Source organism: Ziziphus jujuba, chromosome 8 (assembly GCF_031755915.1).
Source record: "Ziziphus jujuba cultivar Dongzao chromosome 8, ASM3175591v1".
Lineage (NCBI taxonomy): Eukaryota > Viridiplantae > Streptophyta > Magnoliopsida > Rosales > Rhamnaceae > Ziziphus > Ziziphus jujuba.
Genome location: NC_083386.1, coordinates 11163172 through 11182598, shown reverse-complemented (window position 1 = coordinate 11182598; position 19427 = coordinate 11163172). Strand labels below are relative to the sequence as shown.

The 19427-nt window shown below is 32.9% G+C and overlaps 2 protein-coding genes across 8 annotated transcripts; one reads left to right on the top strand and one right to left on the bottom strand.

Annotated features, from left to right (window-relative positions):
- Positions 1 to 7467: 7467 nt before the first annotated feature.
- LOC107404960 (ARF guanine-nucleotide exchange factor GNOM) lies at positions 7468 to 14395 on the bottom strand. Of its 7 annotated transcripts, none has more exons than XM_048469638.2 (4): positions 14092 to 14395; positions 12152 to 12986; positions 8004 to 11577; positions 7468 to 7913 (listed from the first exon to the last, which is right to left on the bottom strand). In XM_048469638.2, the coding sequence occupies exons 2-4, from the start codon at positions 12884 to 12886 to the stop codon at positions 7903 to 7905; spliced, it is 4320 nt and encodes a 1439-aa protein (XP_048325595.2). In that variant the 5' UTR covers positions 12887 to 12986; positions 14092 to 14395; the 3' UTR covers positions 7468 to 7902. The 7 variants fall into 7 exon arrangements, with proteins under 7 accessions (XP_048325595.2, XP_024924657.3, XP_048325593.2 ...); XM_025068889.3 differs by adding an exon at positions 13235 to 13703 and having other exon boundaries at positions 7468 to 11577; positions 12152 to 13072; positions 14092 to 14393; XM_048469636.2 differs by adding an exon at positions 13244 to 13703 and having other exon boundaries at positions 7468 to 11577; positions 12152 to 13072; positions 14092 to 14393.
- Positions 14396 to 15749: 1354 nt separating this feature from the next.
- On the top strand, positions 15750 to 19427 carry LOC107404965 (thylakoid lumenal 15 kDa protein 1, chloroplastic). The gene is made up of 8 exons (XM_016011977.4): positions 15750 to 15928; positions 16068 to 16208; positions 16349 to 16444; positions 16568 to 16640; positions 16977 to 17038; positions 18408 to 18489; positions 19065 to 19125; positions 19210 to 19427. Exons 1-8 carry the CDS (start codon positions 15812 to 15814, stop codon positions 19259 to 19261), a joined length of 684 nt encoding a protein of 227 aa, XP_015867463.1. The 5' UTR covers positions 15750 to 15811; the 3' UTR covers positions 19262 to 19427.

The window sequence follows — 19427 nt, the reverse complement described above, 5'->3', positions numbered from 1 at the left end:
ATTAATATCCGACACAACTCACCAATATTCTCACCCACCAATTAAAATCTTCAAACCCATTCAACTTGCCTTCTTCCAAATGACATATATATCCTCACAGTATACGTGTACGTTTGTGATTGGCAATCATATGGCTAGAGGTTTCTTAAAGAAAGAGTTTTGATAAATTGTTAAAGAAAAAGGGCATGGGGTTGGGGTTGGGGTTGGGGTTGGGGTTGGGGCAGGGGTAGGGGATAACGTGCGCATGGGGAGTAGTGGGAACGCCAACACGTCACTGTCTGTGGGACTGTGAGTCCTGACAAGGGTATCGAATGCCAATGTCTCTGCAAAGAGAAAAAAAAACAAAACCCATTAACCCATCACCGCCAAAAACCGAGCCACCAGCACAGAACCACTGCTCTGCTACACTGTCACTGCACAAAGGAGGACTTTCTTTCTTTCTTCCTCTATAGTCTATAGCATGTCTAATATGCCATTTTGGGGTTGCAATTGGGACCTTGTTACTTGGGACTTGAGAATTGGAACTGTGAGTGAAAATTAATATTGGTGTTACCAAGGCCATACTCTGCTGCTTTGACAGTCCACCTACATATCTAATATGCTAGAACCTATTCCTCTTATTCTGAAAAATAAGAAAAGTGTGCTTGATGTGGGCTTGTGACCAGTTTTGGCTTGGACTTTCGTACACTCTTTTCAATTCAACATTACATTTTACTTTTGCCATTTTGCAACCAAAAACAAATTACCTGTCAATCAATACTAGTGTCAAAGTTTTTTTTTTTTTTTTTTTTTTTCTTTTTGGTTTGGCTGACCCCGATTCACCCTCCACCCCAGCGACTCGAACTCGCGCATCTCTGGCCCAAGCAGTGGCTTCTCGACCACCAGGCCAGGCCACTTCGTTATACTAGTGTTGAACATTTATGTATCACCAAAGAAACATAAAAGAAAAAAGTTGATCATTTGGTTGGAAATTGGATTAGTTTTTTCTCCAAGTGCTTTTATTGATGTTTTTTGCTGATAATAGGAAGATGTATTTAAAGTCAAGAATTTGAAATGAGTGAAAGGGGTTAAAAAAAAAAAGGATGTAGGGTGAGTTTTAATTTTGAAAGCAAATTGTTTGAAATATTCCTTTCCATGCGATAAAAAAATAGTAATAAGTAACTTACCGTCCATATTGGAATGGATTATAACCGAAGACCAATTAAAATAAAATAGAAAGTCCTAACAAGGAAATCGCATATAAAGTAAAGACAAGCAAATAAGGCAAGCATTATATGCATACAGTCATATGCAAACAATTCTACGATAATGTGAGAGTGCTTGATCATAGACATATAATTTAGTAATTTAGGGTGATTGATGTATTTTCTTCTTGAATTGAATATATTTTGCTACTTTAATCTCTCTCTTTTTTGACACTTTATTTAGTTTTTAAAGTAGATTTTTTTTTTTTTAAAGTGTTAAAACATAATCAATTTAAGAATTTTTTATGCAAATAGAATTCAATTAAAGAATCATTTATTTAAATTCAAATATCAAAACGTCTAAATTAAAGAATTTAAGGACTAAGATGCCAAAATATGTTCAATTTAGAAGATTTAAACACATTAATCTCCCTATAAGTTATTACATATGTAATCGAATATATCATAGCCCTCCACCTCACAAAGGTAACACATATATTTTTGTAGCAAAATTATATATATATACATTTATTTATTTATTTATACCGAGATGGGAAATTCAGAAACCAATGGCAGTAGGGGGATCAAATTGTTTTAATCCACTTTTTAATTATTTTATTTATATTTATGTTATATTAATATGTATCACTATGCCATGTCATTTGATCAATATTTTTATAAATAATTTTTTGATTGTAATATTATTATTCAAAAATAATGATTTTATTATTAGATCAAAAAGTCTACAGGGAGCTAATATTATTTTAGTGGTTTATCTTTGGGTTAATGCATTGTATTAATTTTTCATCCTATAAAATAAAACTATTATTTTGCCACAATTTTTTGGTTAATGGTTTAGTAGACTTTTTGTTATACCTCTCGCATTACTCTTTTATCATTTTACCACTATAATAATATTGAATAATATTGAAATAAAAAAAAAATATGCTAAAATATTTATCAAATATACATGCAAGATTCAAAAAATCAATATCGATGGAAATATTGAAAATTTAAAATACGAAAATTTTCATAAAAATATCGAAAAATATCGAATATCAATAAAAAATTATAAAAAATGATGGAAATTTGTTTTAAAAAATATAAATTTTTATTCAAACTTGAAAATTAGTTTATTTAATCTATTGATTTTCAAATTGATTATAAAACTTGCTAAAATATTGAATAGATGTTATATTATTTTTAATGAATTGATTTATAATAAGCATTAATGACCATAAATGAATTATTATTAATAAAAATATATCAAAAATATATATATATGATAAAATTATTTATTAACTAAAATATATAAAATGACTATTACAATTACATTGTAGTTCATAAATGTCATCTTAATACCGCATAGAACTTCTGGGTGGTGGAAAATCATCAGTTTCTTTCTCATTTTGATTTTGAGATTTGAAATATAAGAAATAGTAATGAAAAGATGTATCTGCTTGATAATTTTGCATATAATTATTAATATATCGACCATTTGGATTTTGCATTATTGATTGACTATGTACATAACTACTACTCTCTGATGATTGAGTTTTAGATGGTATCCATGAGTTGCTACTTGGTGACATTCCATACATATCCATTGAATGAGGATTATGAAAATGACTTACAACTGTCATAGATCCAAAATTCGTAGAAATTGAATCTTCTTCTTGTTGTGACATTTCCAATATAAATTTTTTTCTTTTTTATGTATATAGTATTTTCCAACAGCACTGAATCCTTGATCTGCATTTCTACTCTCATGATCTTCATATTGTGTTGCATGTGTCTAATATTGTTCACCAGTAAATGGGCTTAATCCAACTTCTTGACTTGGTAATTCCCTTTAGCCATTACCTTTTATAACTTCTAATTCAGATAATTTATTGAAGTTATCTTCATTACCACTGGAGCTAGAGTGACTACTAAGAATCTCAAATTGTGAATGTATACCACTTGATGAAGTTGAAGCACTAGTAGTTCTAGTTGGCTCTCTCATAAGCTTTTGAAATAAATCACCACTACTAGAATTTACTTATTCAACAATAACTTTTTGAACATTTATTTCCTCTTTTTCAGCTTGTTAAGCAATTTTTAGATCAGGATTCTCTTCATGATCATCTAAATGAACATTTCTAATCCATTGGTACATTTGATTGCCTTCTTCATCATCATCTTCCATTATAGTTTCAAATATTAAGATTTTTAAGGTTCAAAAATATAATTTACAATCTTTGTATTTTTGCTTTATCGATATTCAATAAATAAGTAAAACTTATTAACGTTATTTAATTCAATTCATTCTATTTTGCTTATATCACTAAATGTTTAAAAAGCAATTAAAGGATAAAAAAATTATTAATAAAGTTAATTTGATAAAATATTTTACGAAATATCAATAATATTTATGAATTTTTAAAAAAGAAAATTAAAAAATATCGGATATTTTTGAAATTTTAATGAAAATTTTCATAGAAATTATAGATTTTTTAACTAAATCGTTAAAGATTTAATGTAGATATTTTATGAAAATTTCCATGAAAATTTTGCAAAAATTTCAAAAATTTCAATGAATATTATAGAAATTCTATTAATTTTCATTTCAAACTTAAATTTTATTTCGACCCCTTCAAAAAATAAAAATATCGAAAAAATATCGGATATTTTAAACCTTGTATACATGTATTATTATTTAATTAAGTTATATTTAGTTACATTTATTGTTTAAGAGTAAGTTACAAGTACCATTTTGTCTATAAAGTTATTTATCAAATATACATATTTTATTATCGATTGGTTAATGTATTAATAATAAATCAATTTAAAAAAGATAAATGAAATTAAATATAGATCAATTAAATAATGATATGTGCATATTTGATAAATAACTTGGTAGAATAAGTGATACATTTAGTATTATTTTATTCCATAGAAAGTATATTTATTCATATGTAAATTATACTAATATTCCAACCAATAAAATAATAACACATCTATATTTGGTAAAATAAGACTTTTTGGCACCTCTAATATTACTGTTTATCACTAAATTGTCCATACAAATAGAAACATACTGTTTTAAAAATTTTCAAGGTAAATTTCATGAATCAAGGAACTAATTTATTATAAAGACAAATATTATTAAAAGAGAATCAAGGAAGACATAAACATTTCACAGATAAAAAATTTAGAAAATCACGTAAATAAGCAAACTTACATATATAGCAATCGAAAATAAGCTAGTCAAAAGACTCTTTCTCTGAATTTCATGGTATCATAATTTTCAAGGCATATCTACTTTATCAAGTTATCTATAAAAGTATACATGTGTTATTATTTAATTAATTAATATAATTTAAATATAAATAAATAATTATTGAAACCATAAATGTGAATAAATACCAGTCAATCAAATAATATATATGTATACTAATTCAAACAAAAAAATATATATATGTATACTCGATAAATAATTTAATGGACTAACTGGTACCTCTAATCTTATTTATTTTTAATTCCAATCCACGGTTTTCCTTTGGTTAAAGCTAAGTTTACACTGCAATATGTTATTTTATTATTCTTTCATCATCGAATTAATCTGGTTTACTCATGGGTTTAATCACATTTAATTCCAGTTTGTTTAACATTTTTTTGTCTCCGTCAAAGTTCAGTATTAAGTTTATCTCTCCGGCTTTGTTGTTTGTGGTTACTCTAAACTTTATTTTTTAACGGTTCCTTATTTTTATCGATTTGCTTTAAGAAAAAACTAAGGCTTGTATATGGACTTATTTATGCGATTATTTGAAGAGTTAATTTTGTATCGAAATTTAAGAAACGAGGTTAAAAATTAAGGAAAAAAAAAAAGAAGAAAAAAAAAAAGAGGAAATGTCGTAGTCCTAAGGTAACATTAACTTTATATATATATATATGTATATATATATATGATCCAAGACATACGATAATTTTTAAAATTCTCTCTAAATAGTTAGATAGGGAAAATTATAAAATATAATTTAGCTTTATCTTAAATTAATCTTTAAATATATTATTCTCAAAAGATTATTTGTTGATTTTATATTAATATCATTTTATATATTATCCAATTATAAAATTACTCTGAAAACATATTATTTTTCTGTCAGAAAATAATTATAAGATTTTATCTATCCATAGCATCTTATTTATAATTTTGATTTACTATAAATCTTACTTAAATCTTCAAATTATATATAAACAAATATTTGAATATTATGAATTTTATAACTGAAAAAATTAATATCATATTTGAATAAAGATAAAATTAGTGAAAATTTAATTTTTTTGGAAAAGTAAATTTTTTTTTTATTTGAATACTTATTGTAAGGTGAAAGAGTGTGAGTACAGAAAATTAAATTTCCATCAATGTAGAAAATATATGGGAAAATTCTTCACATCTATATAAATGTCATTTTAAAATTTAAAAAAAAAATAATTTTAAATATTTTTAAAATATATATTTACCTTTAATTTATTATACAATCTTAAATTTAATTACTTATAAATCTTAACTTTTCTACTACTCATCATAAAAATTAAAACAAAAATTAATTATCAGAAAATTAAATCCTTAAAAACTAAATCCAAAAATCTTTTCTTCTCTCAATTTTTATACTTTCCAAATGGGCTATAAAAATACAGTTTTTAACCCGGTCAAAATGAAATATGCAAACTATGGTCCTTTGCTTCTTTTTTTCCTCCTCCTTTTTGAGCCACTTGTATTAAAGTTTGAAGGTTTGAGCATTAATTATCGGGAAAAAATAATAATAATAATAATAATAATAATTTGTACTGCCACGTCACTGGATTGCATTACCTCCAAATTTGATGCAGGAGAAAAATATTACCTCCAAATTTGACTAACAAGACAATTAACAAGTGCCATCTTTCCTTGTTGAATTTTACCAGGAAAATTATCCTAGAAGAAAAAGATTAAAAAAAAAAAAACAAATAATTAAAAAAAGCAAAAAAAAGCCAAAAAAAGAGCCACAAAATAAGGCATAGTTCATTAGTTCTCCACTCTTGTGTCAGAAAATTCAATATCATGGCTTACCAAATTAAAAGGGAAAGGCATCCAATTTTTCTACCCTCCCTCCCTGGCCACCTAATTTGTCCCTTTATTTTTTTAATTTTTTTTTTTTCCCTGGTTAAAAATCTAATTTGTCCCTGGATTGACGAACTTATGTAAAAATGTCAAAACTGCTTTCCTTAATCTTTGGTTCCACAATCAATGTTGCTGACTTTCTCTCAGCTACCCACTGGATTTTTTTTCGCTTGCAATCATTTCAAACAGTTTGATTAGGGTCAATATCAAAATCACCCTGCTCTATCCTTTAAAACAGTTTTTCCTTTTGATAATTTTTTCTTCTTTTTTTTTAGGTAAATATCCTTAAAAACAGCTTGATAATGGAGATCTCAAGCTTGATTTTGCATTAAGCACATTATAAGAGAGATAAAAACATATTGATTCACATGGCTCCACATTATTGTTGCGGATAAACATAGAACAAGATGAGCAGATTCTAGCACTAAAAAGACCTATTTTCTTCCTTATGGAGCCCTCTTGTTTTCTTTTCCTGGTAATCAAACATTCCTGCTCAGATCCATCTGGTGAGGATAGACATTCAATGCTACATACCCAAACCAAGCTTCATGCAAGGCCCTAACTTTCTGCAATATACAGCCAGCTATAATCACCAGCAAATGGCTTAAAACAATGTCAGGAATTCAGTTTTGGCTCTCACAGTTCACCAGCACCACAAAAAATAACTCATTTTGCCCGTGTTTCTCTAATCCCAAACTAATGGGACAGGAAAAAGATTTCACTTGACCTCGTGTGCTTAGGTTTGGTACCCATATTCATAATTTTCCTTCCAAAACAATGAAAACTAAAGTATTAATTTGAGCACGTTGCATCATAAGCATAATGCTTGCTGCTAATTAGTCAACATGGAAAGTTTTTAGGATGAATTACAAAAAGCATAGACTGCTCTTTTTCAGCATCATCATGGTCAAGGTACAACCACTTCCAAAAGAATACATAATAAATTTGAAATTCATGGGACTGAAGAACTATTTGTGTCATGCAAGACAAATTAGAAAGTTTGAATAGAACCTAAAACTAACATTGTCATCATGAGTGAACATGCTACTTTAACGGTAAAAAAATAAAAAATAAAAAAATAAAAAAATAAAAAAATAAAAAACTAATCCTGGTTCTGTACATCAATATGCAAGCAGATACAAAACTATTAAAAGATTTCCTTATATTGTGGTATAGATAAACTTCCTTCTCACGAATTTTTCAATATAACATAGAAAAAAAAATTTATAAAAAAAAAAAAAATGGTAAAACTATTAGCCTAATAAGCATTCTTACTAACGTAAGTAAAATATACCATCAGAGAAATCCACTACTTATCTGGAAATACACCATAAAAAAATTTTGCCGGAGCCAAATCATGAAACGGAATACCGAGATCATTACTAAGACACCAACCAACTTGCCTGGGTTGCCAATCGGCCCTCATCTAGCATCTCTCCAACCACGTCAACATGTGGTCCATGAGGTTCTGTTGATTAAATTTCTGAACTAAGACTATCTCGTATAATAGCTCAATGCTTATGGACATGTACTAAGAGAAAAGGTCTGGTTGCCAACATTATGTAGAACATGCTAACCTCCACCTGCAGCACCTTCAGAAAGTGTTGCTTTAGTTGCAGGAACATCACTTGATTCATTAGATAACAGACCTTCCAAAGGTTCACCTTGCTTACCCTCTGATTGCTCTGAATTTTGATCAGGAAAAACCTCAGATTGCAAAGATGGAGCAATTTTATTCACATTTAGCCATGTCAGCTCCCACAAACTGTCACCACCTAAGGCAGTCCTCTGCACAAGCACACCTCTTGTCTTCATAACAAGCAAGGTGTTCTTGAGCAGCTCAGGCACAAGTTCCTGAAGCTTCTCACTTTTTTTACCTCTAACTTTCACCTTTGCATATTTCTCCATTCGGTTAAGAACACCAAGCCATAACTTGCAGAAAGTTGTTAACTGAGATAGGTCAGGAAGCAACTGCAGAAATACCTTGGACAAGAGCTTCAATGCAAAGATAAGCGTTCCTTCCATGTTCCGATAGTCCTTCTGGGAGGATCCTTGTGCAATAATATCAAGCAAGTCATCAAGCAATGTGAATATCACTAGATCAAAGCACTGTAACCAGAAACCATAAGGAAGATGTATCCCATCCATTCTTGTCAAGCACGTTTGTAACGACAGTAAAGCATGATTTCTAACCTCTTCCCTCTGGTCCAAACAAACTTTTCTCAATCCCTGGACAAGCCTCAACCACATCTCTCCAATGTCCTGAGTCATCTTCATAGCTTCTTCCTCTCCCATTGCTTCCTTACCCTCACATGCCCACCGTGCTAAACAATCAACAGAACCTGCCATTAGATCCACTGCATGAACAGAACGCTCTGCCTGTCCAACACGAGACTCAGCAAACTGCCTTGAAGCATCAACACATAGAACATAATTGGCTGGCAACAAATGTGCTCCATCAGACATAATAAACAACAATGCATCAAATCCAGCCTCTGAGGCTTCTGGGTGTCGAGCAGTGATGGAAAGTAGGGATGTGATGGTCCGCCAACCCATTTGGGATCTGATGTGAGAGGCATTTGTTTTTACAAGGCGACTGACTTCCTGCGTAATTTGCTCACAGTACGCATCAGCAACCCGGGCATCAAGTTTCAACACAAGTTGCAGTGACCTCAAAAGCTCATCTGCAAGGTTCTCCTTGTACGGAAGCAGCCGCTGACAAATACGAAGAAGTCCAAAAACAGCCTTCTCAACCAGGGCACATGGCATGACAGTTGACTGAACAATGCTGGCTATGTGCTCATAGACACCCTGCCAAAGAAGCACAATCCTATCCCTGTTATTCAAGGTAATGGCAATTAGCAACTCTAGACAGAAAACTGCGGTATCTTCATCTTCAGGAGAATTGCTCCCTTTCTGGGGTCGCCCTGCAGCCCAAGTAAGTGCTCGTGCAAGCTGTGATAAAGATTCAGCCTGCAGAAACTTACTTTCAGTAAATATGCTGTCAATATGGCATTTTTGAATCGTCTGAAGGGTGCGTTGATGAGCAGCAAGTTGTTGTTCAGTAGGTTGAGATCTTGGCTCCTCTGTGTCAAGAGATAACAATTGACTAAATCGCCCCATCAATCCAGAGGATCTCCTTGGAGTACCCACAGAAGGCATATGAGCAGTAGATAGAGAATTTGTTAAAGGCTTGCCATGTCCAGTGTCAACAGAGGGTTCGGACTCATCAGCTGCATCACTGGCCACACGAGCTGGAAGAAGGCCAAGCTTGTGTAACCTTAGGGTGCAGTCCAGAATATTTCTCCAACCTGTGCGAATGTAATCACCATACTTATTGGCAATAGTGAAGACTGTTACAGTTGCCATTCGTGCTTTCGAGTCATCACCAAATGCCAGCACAGGTTCCTCAACAGATGATGGGTTCAACAGTGTTGTGAACTTACATAGAGACACAACCAGATCATCCAGCACATCTTCAAGATGATGGCATGCAGAAATTTTAGCTATGGCTAGGAATCCATTAATACATGTTTGGAATACTTCTTCATGTTCTGCATGATCAAATACCACAGAGATAGCAGCAATAGTTGGCCCTGACATTATAGCAAACATGTCATGGTCAAGGTAGGCTTTAGAATCTGACAGAATGAATGGGGCAGTTTTCTTGGATTTGTGCATTAGGTCAATCCACCGGCTCGGGGTCATTTCAGAAAAACCAGCACCCTGTTCTGGAATTGTGCGGATCTCATTCTTGCATATCGAGTGGTACAGCTCTGAAAGAAAATCTCTAGGTAGATCATTGCCTCCATTGATCCGCCGATTATTCCGGATGAAGTCCTCTTCAGTCATTTTTTTCTTCACTTGGACATTGTGCTGATCAGTGTTCAGCAATATAAGTGAATATGATAATAAGAGAGCAGCATCCTTGTTAGCCAGAATCTGTGGCGACTGCTCATAATATCTCTCTGAGAATGCTTCAAGCACCCTTTGTATCTTTTGTGATTCTCCGGGCAGTCGAAATGTTTCCAAAAAAAGTCGCAATGCAGTATCCAAATTCATGTCTTGGAAATCGAAAGTCCAAGCAAATTCATGAAGAACCTGAACACAAAACTCATCATGATTTCCCAGAAAATCACCAACAAGATTCTTATCCAACCCAGCAGTATACCTGAAAAAGCAGGCCACACTTTCAGGATCAAGTTTGTCAGGCAAGAGGTGTGTTCCTTGGAGAAACTCTAGCCCTTTCTTGGGGTCACGATTAAAGTGATCAGCTCCAATCATCAACCTTCTCTTAATATACTTTCTCCGGCGAACAAAAGGGACCCAATGATTAGGGTCAGCGTAGCTATCACACTGCACCATCCAAAATGGAGTATATTCCTCAATATTCATGGGAGACTGCTCTGAACTAACTAACCCATTGCCTATCCTCTCGGCCATTCCCTGAATAACAGCAATAAGACCATCCAGAGAAAGAATATGCATTGATGACAAAGGGCAGTTAACAGGGAAAGCACTCTTGGATAAAAGATTGGCAAGGTCTTCAAAGACATTACTGCAAGTTATGTCACAATCTAAGTTAGCATACATCTCCACCATAAACGTCTTCTGTCTGCAGAAGTCAACGAGAGCCTCCATAGCAACCTCTTGCTGCTGGTAAGATGCTCCAAATCTGCTTTGTGCAAGCCTCAAAATTACACAAGAAAAGAAAGCCTCCAGCTGTAGTTTGAGTTCAGTACATAGATGATGGTACAAATTAAGAACAATGCTGCATACCACCGAAAGAATAAGTGGACTCATTGACAGGCCAAATTGCATCAGACTACGAAACAATTCATCCTGAATTAAAGTCAATAATCTAGGATGATGCCTAATAGAGGGGCCACTCACCTCTATAGCAGAATTAATCAAACCCAAGGCAAAAAGAGGAACATCTTCATCAAATGCTATGGTATTAGATTTGGGACCTAATCCAATATTCTCAACAGCATTTAACAAAGAACAAAGGAAGTGGAATATTTCCACCATACAGGGAACTCCATAAGGCTCAGTCATGAGATGCAAGTCATATGGATCATTGCCTTTCCCAGTACCAACTCTAATCGTATCTTCATCCATTCCAGCCACTATAGAAGCATTAGAAGCAAGATTCGTTGATAATGATTGACCATCATACTCAGTACTCATGTTGCCATTCTCCAATTGTCTACTTCCAAATGCATACTCATTATTTAGCCCATCAATCTGCAAAGCAATGACTAAATATATTCATGAAGAAGAAATATAAAAAGATAGGTATCAGAAACATTAATTATTATCTTCTCATGTATATTCAAAAGATCTAGTCTCATCTACACAATAGGCAAGGGATGCAAATCATCCAGAACAAAACTACAAACGCAAACACAGCTTACAAGGCCAAATATCCTTTAACTACCATAGAGACAAAGTCAAGGCATCTGGTCCCCGCATTCACATTTCTAGCTCTAAATTCACTTGAGACTTCCTTTTCAAGGTACAGGAAAATAAGAGAAGGGAAGCTTACATATCACTTTTCAATTACAGAAAAAGTTTAAAAGCACAAAAGCATTGAAGAAAATTTGGATTTTGGGAACCATAAACTAGTCTCTGGACAATGTGAAAAGAAATTAAATGGTTGCTACTTGTAACTTTTCTTATGGTAAGATAGCCTAAAGAACAACTAAATCTAAGAATTTCGATATTTTTCTTTTCATTTCCACTTTACTTCCCAACTGCAGATACAAAAACTGAGAGAAAATATTGCAGCAAGAAAAGACAAATGGAACAGCACTTATACCTCCCGTTTGACAGTATTGACTCCATTTACCAGCGCACCTTCTGTGTTGTCAATATCTGGAAGGTGTGAGAAAATACTCCTAACAAGTTCATGCATAGTGTGCCGAGCTATCCGTTGCAACAATTCACCTTTTGTTCCTGCTTGGTGGACTATACGGAAACATGTATTCACAAGGGTGCAGACATGCTGATTACTCAACATAACAGATGCTTTACCCTTCATGCAAGCCAGAAGTACCTGTAATATCTTCATCAGTACTACTTCCTCAGATGCAGGATCAGTCACCTCAAAACGGCAACTAGTGACAGCATCAACCAACAAGTGCATTGCATCTTCAACATTCACAGTATTTTGGTCAATCACATCAAGTGTTAAGATCTTGTAAACCGATGACAAAGCAACACCAGTAATCGGTGCACCAGTTTCATCCGATCGAATCACATCCAAAAAAGGCTGGAGATACACTGCAGGGTTGATGGTCTGCCACTGATGCTGCCATGAAAAAATTTGCTTGCGTAATGCCTTCAAAGACTGAATTAGAGAGTGTTCCAGCTGATCATCACCCGACATATACCGACCCCCCCATCTTACATTTCTCCTCATAACTACCAATACAGCTCCTATTTCTGAATTAATCATGCATGCTAAAGTCGCTTTATTAGAACAAGTAGCATCACAGTCCTCAGGTTCTTCCTCAATTGCCTTGATTCCAGTCTGCAGCTTTAGACGTCCCATCTTTCAACAATTTCTTAAGATAGAACCCAAGTTCTACCAGTATTTACCAACGTCTATGCACAGAAGGCGAAGAAACATAAGCAAAGCATACCTTCACAATCTACAGACATGCAAAGGCATACTTTTTAGAAAATTCACATATTGAATTAGTTGAGTGAACTGCAACAAGTAACACAGAGAAGCCTCCTGCAGATATTTGCAGTCATATCAATAGCAGGCTTTTAGAGCTACCATAACAAGGAAATAAGGGAAGAGACATATTTCAATTATAAGACACACGCACCTAACCAAAACATGTAAAATGCATATATCCATATATAAAATATAGTTATCAGCAGAATAACATACGATACTAACACAAACTTGTTTTATCTTCTTTATGACCTCCCCTTGAAATCCTTTTCGGCAAAATATATATAAGGTGTGCTCTAGTCCTATATGCAATGCCAACACTACCACAGTCCAGCAACCACAAGCACCAGCTCTATCCAGGATCAATCTCACTGTTTCCCTTCTCTCTTCCAACTTTTTCACTGGAACTGATGCCAACACAATCCATTACTTACTAACTTCCAACCAACTTAAGAGCATGCTGAAGCAAATCAGTAATAAGGAATCATTACTACCCTGAGACAGCGTAACATAACTCCTCAAAAGGACAGACTGTATCCGTTTTGTATGAGACAAATAAGAGAAAGTCCAAAAATGAAGGTGAAAATTCCCATTTCATGGCACCAACAACAACAACATTCCAAGTTGACCCGCATGCACAGAATACTGAATTTTTGCGTTCATACATAATCTCTAAGTTTTTTCTCTGCCAAGTTTCAGAAAAACCCAACACCAATATTTCATCATAAATGAAAAATTAAACAAAATGCAGTATTGAACAAACAGAAACACACATGCACGCTTCATATATGCTCGAGATCTGGTCAACAATGCATACCCAATTAGCCAAGTATCAAAGATCTCAGTGAATGACCAGAGAAAACAAAGTATAAACTAACAGATCATACAAAAAAAAAAAAAGGAACGCAGATAAATATTGAAGTATCAAGAGCAAATTATTTGACATTAAATATGTAATTAAGAAAAAAAGAAACTTAAAATGGCAAATGTCTGTATAAAAAGAATTAAACAAATCCAAAAGTTGTGAAATTAAGTGAAAAATGAGGAATGCGAATCAGGGATTGGAAACGAACCTTGATTTGGCAAAATGCCGAGAACAGCAGAAACCCTAAAACACTATATGCAGAGAGAAATGGGATCGCGAAGGACTTGGGTTTTAGCTGCTGCGGCGACACACAAGACTCGGCCAGTCACCGTGTTTTCGTTCTTTTTTTTTTTATCCTTTTTTTCTTATTTTAGTTTCGCTTTCGCTTCGATGCGATCAGAGCCGTTGCCGGCAAAAGATCAACCACTCATACACGTTGCCGGCTTCTAGTTTTTTATGAAAAAATGAATTCTCTTTAATATTTAAACTTTTTTTTTTTGTTGTTTTTTGGGTACTATATTCCTTATTTTGGAATTTTCTTTTTTCCATATATTATTGGGGCTCGAATTTTTACACCATCTAACCAATGGTTATTTCGTATTAGTACTGGGCCAACTAGTATTACGATGACACCTAAGCTTTTTCATCATTCTGAACTTGATTTCATCGTAATTAGCAAAATAAAAATCAATATTTGATCATATATTTGACTGTTGTGAATATTTTCCCTGCTGATCTCTCTCTCTAAGTTTCTTTTCTCATTATATCCCATATATTTATTTGATTGCAAATGTGAAGATTTTCTTAATTAACATTCTATATTTGTAACAGCTAAAATTTGCATGTTAATAAATTTTAGATTTTACTATAATTTTTTTTATAATTATTGTTAAGAGTAATTGTTTGAATCCATAATTCCATGTATGATATATAACCATTGAGATTAGGGACGGATAAAATTCAATCCAACTCGTTCAATCAGTCCAATCAAATATATTTTTAATAGTTTGAATTGGATTTTTATATCAATTAGATAAGATTGAGTTTAAAATATTATAAATTATATGGATTGGATTGGTTATGCATTGGAAATATAAATCCAATCCAATCCAAATAATATATTATATAATTAAAAATTATATATATTTTTATTTTTTTCATTTTTATATATAAACTTTAATATTTTTTTTATATATTAATTTTTAACTTTTTTTTTCCATTTTTATATATTAATTTTTAATATATATATTTTTTTTACATCCCCAAATTCCAAATCGATTATTGATTGAATGAATTTTAATAAATATATTATTTTATATTATTTGTTCTAACAATTTTAATTTGATTTTATAGAAATGAGATGATGACATTAATGCTTGCTACTTGATAAGTGTATGATGTGTATCATTTGTTACATTTTTTATTTATTTTTCATTATAGACTATGTTATATTATTCTAATTGTATTTTATGTTTGGATAATTATAATTTATTATTTATTTTTTATATTTGAAAAAAATTTTATTTATATTATATATTTATAAATTAATAAGTTTCAAACCGATCAACAAATCTAAATTAAACCGATTATAAATAATTTAGTTTGGTTTGGATTTAATATTTTAATAATTAGATTTTGATTGTATATTAAAAAATTCGATAAATATGAATTGAATTATATTTTGTTTCAAAACCAAATCAATCCAATACATGTCCACTCCTAATTGAGATACTCTTCAAGATAACAAAAATAAAAATAAAAAATATAGATAAAATAAGTCAAATTATTTAGTGATATTATTTCGCTCATAGGTGTGAGCAAATAGACAGAATGATGACCATATTTGTTTATCCACTGAGAGATTATTACGATCATTAACCACGACGACACCAGAGAGAGAGAGAGAGAGAGAGAGGTTCCGGTGTGAAATGGCTCTTCTTCTCAACGTATCTTTGTCTCCCAACCAAATCACACTAAGAACTCCATTTTCTCTTCCCAGAGCTCACACTCACTTTTCCCTCCACTGCTGCTATCTTGCGCCCCATGTATAATGCGCACCTCTCATCCTCACTTCTCTGTTTTCTCTCTCTTTTTGCAGTTTGGAGCCATCAGATTGCTAAATGCGCCCATCCCGCGCACTTTAGCAGCTCTCATTCTCATTTCTCATTCTTTTTGTTTTGACAGGCGCAGAAGAAGAAGAATCACCTAGAAGCTTCTCCTCCGAGTCTTCTCTTTTATTCTCTCGGTGAATCGATCTCCAGGGCGACCTTCCTCGCTCTGCTCTCTGCTTCACTGTTCCTAGTTGATCCTGCGCTCGCTTTCAAGGTAATTTTCCCGAGAAAATCAAGTAAAAAAAAAAGAGAAGAGAAAGAGAATTAAAGTTTGAACACAAATGAGTTTTCTTTCCTTTACGGATTGAATTTTTTTTTTTTTGGGCATTGTGGATTATGGGGGGGAAAAAAAAGGGTGGAGGTCCGTACGGTTCTGAGGTGACTAGGGGTCAGGATCTCACTGGCAAGGATTTTAGCGGCAAGAGTTTGATCCAGCAAGATTTCAAAACGGTCCGATTCAAATTAAATTGTGTCCCTTTGTAATTTTACAGAGACATATATTTATATCATATCTTTGTATTGATGACTTTATGCTTTTTTTCTTTTGTTTTTTCTTTTTTTTTCTTGTTGCAGTCAATATTGCGACAAGCGAATTTTAAAGGCGCCAAGTTACTTGGTGCTAGCTTCTTCGATGCCGATTTAACAGGTACTTTTTTATTTTTATTATTATTATTATTTTTTAATATCCCCGGTTGCATGGAAATTTATGACAAATGGGTAGCTGATTTTTTATCATGGTTAAGATTTTAATGTTGCATATGCATTGCTTTCATTCAAACATTCTCACCTCTCTTGCAAGCTTAAACTTAATTGTTAAATATTGTTATGAGTCTGTATTTCATCTAATAAGATATTTAACCATGACTTTAATTGTAATTACCACTTACTCTGTTTGTGCTAAAGAAGATAGTTTTTGCTCTCTGGAAATCCCTCTCTCTCTCTCTCTCTCTCTCTCTCTCTCTCTCTCTCTCTCTCTCTGTAGGGGCTGATCTTTCAGATGCTGATCTAAGAGGTGCAGACTTTTCGTTGGCAAATGTAACAAAGGTGATTTAAAATTGAACATTTAAAATCTATTTAGTTTAATATACACTTCTGTCAATTCTTCTTGTCCCTTCATCTGTTCACTGGATACTGTACATGTAACACTGAATTATTATTAGTATTATTATTATTATTTCCAATTTAGCAAGTAGGCTGGGAGAATATGACGAGGATAGAAAGTATAGAAAGTATTCCCAGTTATTTACCTGGGAAGTGAAAAAATCAAATTGTTTCCACTGATGATAATACTTTTGGTTGGTTACAAAATACGGTCCTTACTCCTTACATATATACAGATACTTTGTGATGTGCAGGAAATTAAATAATTTGTGTCAATATCATGATTTCCTCGAGCCATTAATTTATCCTAAGCTTGTCTCCATAACTTTACAAGGTTTAGAAGTTAGGAATAGCAATGTCCATTGATGTGCCATGACCTTAGGCAAAATGCAAGTACGAAACTCTTCCTATATAGAGCACTTATTTTTATGGATAGACATGCAGCAATTTCCTAAATCCACTCAGTTTTCCTCATACCATAATTTGAGCTTATCTCATGTATAACTAGGAATATGAACGTGTCTGCCCTCATTATGATATTGCAAAGTATTGGGTGAGGCTCATTTAAACTCTGGATTTTATGGCACAACATCCTTGTTCTAGCCAAACATTGATCATAAAGGAGGTTAAATTTCTATCTGCAACACAGCAGACTCCAATAGAATCGTTATTGTCATTTTCAAAATGCATAGATCACGAACAATGATAAAGTAGCTACTATTAAGAATTTATTCATGTGATTTTCTTACTTTGCTACCATCACCCTAAATTTAGATATGTATATATATATATATATATGTACATTTTTGGCCATTTACAATAAACACCCCCTTATATATACAATAATTTACCCCCCACCCTCCCTACACCCTGGTATCTCAAACCTATGACCTCTCAGATGTAGGTGTGAGTAAGTTACCAGCCCACCTCATTTGACATCCTAAATGTAGATATGATAGCTGCATTATTTGTTATAAATGTACACACACACACACACACACACACACACACACACACACACAAAATAGAAGTTAATGAGACTTTGCCGGCCGCCAGATTCTATTGTTGTATTCTACTTTCTTTACCCAGTTAACCTGAAGCTAAAGTCCTTTATATAAACCAGTAAATCTCATCACATTGAGTTTATATTTGTTACCCCACTCCCTTGGCTCGACTCAGGTTTTAACGGTTGTCCTGTGCTCTGCATGGGTCCTAGGTTCAATTCTTACCCAACAGAATATTTATAAGAACCAATTAAAAAAGTCCACAATGTTTTCTAATCTCCTTATTTATGCTGTATCACTTTATGCAGGCAAAGTTGATTAACGCTAATTTGGAAGGTGCACTTGCTACAGGAAACACATCTTTCAGAGGAACAGATATAACTGGTGCTGGTATGTAGAGCTTCTGAATCATAATTCTTGATTCCTCTGAGTGTCAGTGGATTTGATGTTAAAGAATGTTCTTTAGTGCTATACCAAACACTTTTGTGCAAGAATGCATACCTAGAAAATCAAAATGTTTACACACCATTCACTAACATCCCAGGGGGTATTTAAGAAAAAAATATACTGTATTAACTGACTAGGTGCCCTACAAAATACACTGGGTACCGATCATTCTAGTGTTACTGTTATGTTTTACATAGTAACATAGTTGACAGAAGGTTCAGCTTCAAAACATTCATGTATTTAGGATAATTATGCAAAAAATTAGGGAGAAAGAGGTTGTTATGTTTTTTCCTATGCTGATGGTTTTATTGCCTCTATAATAGCTCTAATTTTCGTTAGATAACCCATTTTGAAAATAGTATTTGAGCCTTGATATTTAGTGGAATAGTCAATAGATTATTATGATTTTCTTGGGGCAGCCAAGATGGCCTCAATGTTTCTCAGTTTAAATATCAGCTGTGTTAAAAGCCTGTTGAAAGCGATTGATTTATTTTTGACTAATATGTCGATTTGGTCAGACTTCACTGATGTGCCTTTAAGAGATGATCAACGGGAATACCTTTGCAAAGTTGCTGATGGGTAAGATAATATATGCTTTTAAGTAATCTTCTGGCGTTTGCTGTATGCTTTCTTTCATGAAAAAACTAAAATTTGCTGTATCAGGGTAAATCCAACAACTGGAAATCCAACACGAGAGACATTGCTCTGCAATTAGTAATCCATTGGTCGAAGTATAGAATAACATTGCAATAGAGGAGATTGGTGTCGCTGCATCTGTAACAGCTGCAGTGTACAAGAGTTGAGCTTGGCATATATTGTTTTGCAATTGTTTAGTAGTTACGTATCTAAAACTAAGAAGAAAGGTATATGATTATTTTTCA